At 38.1% G+C, this 8,290-nt stretch overlaps 1 protein-coding gene across 2 annotated transcripts; it reads right to left on the bottom strand.

Annotated features, from left to right (window-relative positions):
• Positions 1-648: 648 nt before the first annotated feature.
• On the bottom strand, positions 649-5,885 carry LOC104229578 (uncharacterized). Of its 2 annotated transcripts, none has more exons than XM_009782233.2 (8): positions 5,606-5,885; positions 5,405-5,513; positions 4,462-4,577; positions 4,137-4,256; positions 3,871-3,960; positions 2,811-2,950; positions 1,232-1,301; positions 649-1,098 (listed from the first exon to the last, which is right to left on the bottom strand). In XM_009782233.2, the coding sequence occupies exons 1-8, from the start codon at positions 5,810-5,812 to the stop codon at positions 946-948; spliced, it is 1,005 nt and encodes a 334-aa protein (XP_009780535.1). In that variant the 5' UTR covers positions 5,813-5,885; the 3' UTR covers positions 649-945. The 2 variants fall into 2 exon arrangements, with proteins under 2 accessions (XP_009780535.1, XP_009780534.1); XM_009782232.2 differs by having other exon boundaries at positions 1,232-1,499; positions 5,606-5,882.
• Positions 5,886-8,290: the final 2,405 nt, after the last annotated feature.

Raw genomic sequence — 8,290 nt, 5'->3', positions numbered from 1 at the left:
TAATGAGAAAAAATCTCTAGGCTTATACCTCACTACAAAATCGCGCCTCAAACGCTCGGGAGTCGCCCTAACGCCCGAGCATACGCCTCTTGAGACTTTTGCCCCACACGATTGCCTCGGGGCATTTTTTGTGCGCCTCACCCCAAGGCTCGCCCCGAAAACGCCTTTTAAAACACTACTTGTAGCAACCCAAATGAAATAAATGAGCTATTAACTGACTTGGGTTAGTTGGCCAACCAATGGTATGGTTGCACGGTGTCTCACTAAGGCAATGAAGAGATAATATCCATACAACAAATACACAAGATTTCCCAGTTTTAATTTGCAAACTCAAGGGTGCTTCACCACTATGAATTTGAGACTTGTTGAAAAATTATGAGAACAAATAAAGTTATTATGAGGGTGTTTGGATTGTGCTTATTGGCTTTTAAGCCTTTTTTAGTTTGTGTGACATAAAAAGTACAAAAACAAGCCAAAAGCCAAAGTTGGGTATTACCAACTTATGACTTTTGGCTTTTAGCTTAAAAGCTACTTTTTATAAGCCAGTTCCAAACACCCTCTATGTCCAAGATTCAGAACATGTCAAAATCCACTGAATTTAAGTAGGAGAATATTGAAGACTATTTTAAACTAGTACTGTTCTCCAGATGCCAAAAGATAATTAGTATATAGTGATAGAATGCTTAACTTGTTAGAAGTAGAGAATAACCACTTACAATATTGTAACTTTGTAAGTAACCTAAGGCTCCTATATAAAGCTCTTCTTGTAGATCGTTATTCAATCAACTCAGAAGGTTCACTTCTCTTTGTTTCACAGAAAGTTACACCAAATAAAGCAGAAGGAAAGACGATTCGAAAAAAAGAGTACGCAAAAGTCTCGAGGGAAAAAAAAAATACAAAAAGACCGTCCATCAACCTAGATGAACATAGGAAGATTAATAGCTGTTACCTCCTAACCATGCCTGAACTTTGAAGAGTTCTACAGTAGTCCATCATAATGGGAGAATTCTTAACAATTTCCCATATCTTGGCAGAATTTTTCAGCCAATCACGCTCGGACACAGTCCTTGAGAAAGATGGACCTCTCATTGACAAAACCTGAGGAATCAATAACTTGAAGTTAGTTCCCTAAGTATTTTCACAGAACATTACGTCTGGAATATCTGAGAAAAACAAAAAGGTGTGGGTGTGTGCTAAACTGCAGATGTTGAAGGGTGAGGGAGAGTGGAACCTGATCCCGCAAATTCCATAATGCTGAAATGTGGCTTTCATACTGTGGCTTCAAGGATTCATCTTTATTTCTAGATGGCAGTAGAAATAATTTCAAATATTCAGATTCTCGATCAGCACTATGTGAGTTGAGAGGAACAGCAGAAACATGACTCTCTTTGGCAGTTGTGTGGTTTTTTGATCTCAGAATAGATAAAGAGCAAAAGATTTGTGTGAGTGCCTTCTTCAATTGAACAACGTTACATGGTGTTAGATCTTCAGTGGGTAGTCTAAAAATTAAAAAAAGGCAGAACAACAAACTGAGTATTGGTTCCAGGGGAAATGAAATAAAAATTAACAAGAGCAGCTCCTGTGCAACCCTATAACATTATACAGAGCTATATAGAGCGAGTTATCCAATAGCTGGTAATGAAGACAACAATTAACTTTCAGGTACTGGGAAAAGGTCGCACAAAGCAGGAGCATCTTTTGGTAACTCTGATTTATTTGATGTAATTACGGCACGAACAGAAAAACTTGCATTGTGCAGTTATAAGTTATAACCATGTGCCCATACATCATCGAGAACTACTGATTCATAGGTCCAAGCAGAGAAGAACACTTGAAGTACCTTCTACATTAACTAACGATTAATTCAACTTTTATATATGATATTATACCCGTTCTCTTTAACCAGTTTATGTTCAACATGGTGATGTAACCAAATTCAAGGTAAACCAGAAGCTACAAACTTGTAAAGATCTAAATTTAATATCACAATCACTATAACTTGAACAATGCCTAAGATTGCGTAAGAATCAGTTTTCATGTTTTGTGTAAAAATCTAATACACCTCTCAAGTTTTTGAGTATAGACAAACACCCCTTTTCTCTTATTTGTCAGTGAACGACCAGTCATTGACCTGCCACAATAAACTAAAGGCCTATTTTTCCCTTGTACTTGTAAGTTTCCCGTTGTTTTCTAACCTTGTTAATTTCTCTGCACTTCCTCATTGAACTAAATATGCCTCCACTAATTTGCTACTCGATTGCTCCAGCATACAGCCTCCCTCAATGTCCTTCCCTCAACCACCTCAATGATCATCTTGTCACCTGGTAGGCTCCCCCTCTCCCGACCAAAACACCATTAAGACCCTTTCTCTGCTAAGCACTCCTTTATATAAGCTTAATCTAAGTTTTTCCGTTAAAATTCCTTCCAAAATAAAAGCCAAAAACTGAAAAACAAAGCAAAAAATTGAAAATTACTTGAAGTTAAATCCTTAAAACGGACTTTTGCAGAGGGGATGAGCAGTGAAAGACTGTGGAAGGAACCGGAAATCAGTCCTTTAGCTCATATTGACCAGTCAATTAGTAAGAAATAAGAAAAAGGAAGGTCTAGATATTGTTGAAACCTCTAGGTGTTTGGATTTATGGATCAAAGCTTGAGCGGTAACTGATTCTACTATGTAAATTAAATAAGCATTTTGAAGATAACTTTAGCATAAACATGGAAGTTTGAACATCTTGGCCCATCTCTTTCATCATCATAACTAATTCACCAGTCCATGCTAAAAGCAGGATCAAAAGTTTAGATTAACGCACTTTGTATGCACAAAAACTGGATCAGCCATGTACTCTTCTCCACTGTCCAGAATTTTCTCTCTGCTTTCTTTCTCAGAGCTTTGAGGATGGGAAAGGGTTAAAGATGATGGATCAGGTATGCCATGTTTTAGCAAATCAACCTGGAAGAAGAGCACAACAGTACCATATCATGGAAATGCAAGTGGAAAAACATGCTAGGAGGTTTTCTTAGAAGCAAGACATCACTCAAGAATCAAACAGTTACATTACCATATGCTGGGCAAGTAACTTTAGCAGCCACATAAGTTGTTGATAGTTGAAGTTAAATTTCAACCACACAGTTACGAAAACAATTTCCAAATAGGGCATGAAAATAAAGGAGAACGGGGTCTTGCTAAGTATAGAACTGTAACATAGAGCAGCAGAAAATCAGAGCTTAGATGAGAAGCTTTCTTAAAATCGAATTCTTTTTGGCAACAAAGGCTGCTAGCGCTTTACATCTTGTCACTTCTGACAAAGGTACACGAGAAAGGAGTCATTACATAACCTAATTTAGAACTTTGAGGTAACTGCATCACATGATAGACACTAGATGTGTTTGGTAGAGCAAAATGAATTACTTGATACATCAACCACACTTTATTTGTAATAAGTATAAACAGCTAAATCTGCTACTTGAATATAAAATTGGTAGATAATTCTAGATATTTTTTTCATTTCCAATCAACTACTACAGCTACATAATAAAATTTAACTTTTTTTAATATAAAGAAAAAATCATGACTAACCAAATAACTTAAATATGTTAAGTTTCATGTGTCAATTTACAATTCCATATTGCCGGCCTGTCTTTGAATGAGCACTTCCAATTGCAACACACTTATTGTAGTGAATAGCTATAAAAATTGAAACTTAGTGAGTTAATTGTGTACTGACGAGAGTTTCAGCAAATAAACATATTTTCTAATTTTATCAGACAACCAGCTACATCCATCTTCTCCAAGAAACTATGACGATAGGTTACAACCATTTTGTAGACAAACAAGTAACATTCTAAAGCAGTTAAAGGTGAATTAAATACCGTTGACATGAGTCGCCACATGCTAGCATCATGGACTCCTTCTGATACCACTAATATGATGTGACAAATGGATGCAAGCAGAACACCAAGCTAGAAACATCCCTTGCACCACAAGCGAACAAAGTAATATTACAATTTTGGCTTTCAACACCTTAAAGCAAGGGAGGGCGAGGGATCGGGGTGAAAACCACTAGGTAATACATAAAAGAGTCAGCTCCTGCATCATCAATGATGAAATTGATGCAATCATCTAACTCGGAATTTACCTGGATGCTCATCAGTTCATGAGCTAGCTCAGCTGATAAAGATTCGCCGCTTATAATGGGTACGATGGATGAGCCATCTGGTCTAATCATTTCAGCCAAAACCGAAGGGCTAAAAACAGGCTGTCAAAATCAACAAAATATCAAAGGTATTTGGATAAGGATTCCACCGTGGACTTGTATTAGAAAGAATAGACAACAAAGGAACCCATATAGCATGTTGAACTAGAAGGCTTCGAATTACTGATGGCATTATCACTTGTACAAGCAATAAAAGCAAGAGTTTGAAGTCCGGAAGAAAAAATTTCAACTAATGAGTGAAAGAAACCTGAGTATCAAGCAGTATAATCCGTTCAGCAGAAACCCGCGGTTCAATGCCAACTGTACAATGTTTCGACAGAGCCCTTGTTTCTTCTGTTTCTATAGCAAAGGGAGGAAGCACTCCTGGAATACAACATTTCAAAATCTTCACCCTCTGGAACTGTCTTATTCAAAGCTTCAACTTTTATACACTAACTGTATTACCAATTACAGGTAACTTTCTATAAGAAGCACGGATTAGTAACCTGCAAAAACTGGCAAGTGATGTGTTTGTTTTTTATGCTGTCAGTGTAAACAATTTATTTAACGGCAAATGGCCAAATATACCCCTGTAGAAAAGGTTTAAATATACCCTTTGTTATACATTGAGTCCAAATATACCTCTGCCATAATACTATTGATTCAAATATACCCCTCTTCTGTTAAGTTTGTCCAAGGTAGACATCCAATCCTATGTGACACTGATATTTGATGAGGTGGATGCCACCTCAGTGCCCCTAATCCATATATAAACTAAAATTTGAAATACAATATTTTTCATGATAGCGGTAATGGTGCCAACAGTGGTGGAGGGAAAGGAATTTTTAGTGGTGGAAAAAAATAGAAGGGAGGGGTAAAATGTGTTAGGGTCGCTGAGGTGGCAAGCCATGTGGCATAACACCTTATCAAATGTCAGTGCCACGCAAGATTGGATGTCCAATTTGGACAAACTTAATGGGAAATGTATATATTTGAACTAATAGTATAACAACATAGGTATATTTGGACTCAAAGTATAACGAGGGGTACATTTAAACCTTTTTTGATAGTACACGGGTATAATTGACCCTTTTCCGTTTATTTAATTACATTTTCTCATATCACTAAAGGTGCATGCGTAGTGATAATTAGAAAAACAAAAGCATCATTCCAGGAAAAGAAGAATAACAATCATGTGCAGCTTTAGTTACCAGGGGAGGTAGCATCAAAACCATATATTTCGTTCATTATAGTGGACTTCCCAACCCCTGGAGGACCAATCACACCCACCACTGTAAAGTCCGTATTATCCGTTAGAAACTGCCATCATATAAAATAAAATAAAAAGGTCGTAAATTCAGAGAAATAGTACCGATAAATTAATTTCCACTAGCAGTAAAAGAAATACTAACCGGGAGAAAACGATCACTGTGGAAATCCCAGGTATCAGAGAGAAGATTAAGAGAACCAAAGCGTGGGCGGTGAGCATTAGAATCAGGGTCGTCAGGGCCGCCGCGGTTGAATTTGCCGGCGCTAACAAGTCCAGGCTTCGCTAATAGGATTTTTGGAGCTTGATGAGACTTCTCGCCCGAACTAGGGTTTCCACCACTGCCCGCCATCGCTTCTCTCCGATTTCGGCTCTGTCACAGCGGTTGGAATAGTAAAATGAGTGCAAAGCATAAAGCTCCCACTTTTTAAGCTGGGAATTTATTGTTAGTTTAGAACAGTCAAACAAACACCCCTCCATTTCAATTTATGAAAAAAAATAAAACTTTTGAACTTGTCACGTAAAATAAGGTATATATATTTTATATAACTATAAAATATTGTATAAAAGTAAATTATTTTCAAATATAGAAAGTAGTCATTTTTTTTGTACAAACTAAAAAGAAAATAAATTCATATAAATTGAAACAGAGGGAATAATTTTTTGATTGCCATAAATATTTTGAATTGTCAATTATTATTAATAATTTTTAAATATATAAATATTATTAAAAAATTTAAATATTTTGTATTCATATTCATAATCAGAATAAACAAAATTTGACGGAGGAAGTATTTTGTAGTTTTATTTAGGGATTTCTACACTGTATAGATAAAAAAAATGTGAAAAATATATTTTAACACTACCAATAACTTTTAAAATTCATATTATGTGGATCATGAAATAATACTGAGATCTATTTCAAGTCTTGTACTTATCAAAGAACTCATAATGAAAATAATATACTAACGACAGTCGTAACATCTCTTCCCATTTCTTACTTCTTCTCTAGCATAATACATATTTTCTTCATAAACTATTCCAATTTTTTCAGTTGCATACCTAAATTTTGTGGATATTCTATGACACCAATAATTATTTTGAACTGAAATTAATACCACACCAAGAGACCAACATCAATGGCAAGGAACGCATTGTATGTCACTCGTTCAACTGTATTTCCAAATTCCAATCAAGTTTTTCTTTCTTTATTAAAATTTTTTAAGTCTCAAAGTGTAATCTTATTATCATTTTTTTATTTCTTTTATCACCATTTTATTACGCAGTGTAATCTTTCTTTATTAAAGTTCGGTGGCGAAGACTCAAATTGACTATCTCCTTCTTAGGAGATGCGACAGAAGGTTGTGCGAGGATTGCAAAGTTATCCCAGGTGAGACCCTTGCAACGCAACATAGGCTCTTGGTGATGGACGTTAGTATTATGATAAGAAGGAAACAGAGGTCAGTACGAGGCCGCCCGAGGATTAGGTGGGGCGCCTTGACTAAGGTTAAAGCCCAGGAGTTGGAAGGAAGGTTGTCGGCAATGGGAGCTTGGAGAAGTAGTGGGGACGCAAACACTATGTGGTCGACGACGGCGGACTATATAAGGAAGGCGGCGAGAGAGGTTTTAGGGGAATCTTCAGGCCGCACATGTGGCCACAAAGGAGACTGGTGGTGGAATGCAGTTGTACAAGGTAAAGTGGAAGCGAAGAAGGTGGCTTACCTGCGGTTAGTGGGGAGCACTGGAGAGGAGGAGAAGAGAGCGAACATTGCGAGATATAAGGTAGCTAGGAAGGAGGCAAAGATGGCAATGACGGAGGCAAAGATGGCAACTTTCGCTCGTTTGTATGAAGAACTAGGGAACAAAGGCGGGGAGAAGAAGTTACTCCGACTCGCTAAGGTGAGAGAGAGGACGACTCGGGATTTGGACCAAGTGAGGTGCATAAAAGATGAGGACGGCAAAATTTTGTTGGGGGATGACCAGATAAAGAGGAGATGGCAGACCTACTTTCATAAACTTCTAAATGAGGAAGGGGATCAGGATATTGTACTAGGTGAATTGAGGAACGACGACAGCCCCCATGAACTAAGTGATTGTCGGGACATTGAGGTCGATGAGGTCATGGAGGCAATGCGTAAGATGAGAAGGGGCAGAGCTACCGGACCAGATGAAATTCCGGTTGAGCTTTGGAGGTGTGTGGGTAGAGCAGGCTTGGAATGGCTTACTAAGTTGCTTAATGTTATATCCAAGACTAATAGGATGCCCGAAGAGTGGAGGTGGAGTACAATGGTCCCGTTGTATAAGAACAAAGGCGATATCCAGATCTGTAACAACTATAGGGGTATTAAATTACTAAGTCATACCATGAAAGTCTGGGAGAGAGTGGTAGAAATGAGAGTGCGAAGGACGGTGTCTATTTCAGACAACCAGTTCGGGTTCATGCCGGGGCGATCTACCACAGAAGCTATCCACCTTATTAGGAGGACGGTGGAACAATACAGGGATAAGAAGAAGGATCTCCACATGGTGTTTATCGATCTAGAGAAAGCGTACGACAGGGTTCCTAGGGAGGTCTTATGGAGATGCTTAGAGGCTAAAGGGGTCCCGGTTGCCTACATTAGGGCGATTAAGGACATGTATGATGGAGCTAAGACTCGGGTTAGGACAGCAGGAGGCGATTCAGATTATTTTCCGGTTATTACGGGGTTGCATCAAGGGTCTGCGTTCAGCCCTTTCCTATTTGCCCTAGTGATGGATGCTATAACGCATCATATTCAGGGGGAGGTGCCATGGTGCATGCTATTTGCTGATGACATAGTCCTAATCGACG

The sequence above is a fragment of the Nicotiana sylvestris genome, chromosome 10 (assembly GCF_000393655.2).
Source record: "Nicotiana sylvestris chromosome 10, ASM39365v2, whole genome shotgun sequence".
Taxonomy (NCBI): Eukaryota; Viridiplantae; Streptophyta; class Magnoliopsida; order Solanales; family Solanaceae; genus Nicotiana; species Nicotiana sylvestris.
Note: the sequence above shows the minus strand (reverse complement) of the source record. Positions and strands in the feature narration are given on the sequence as shown.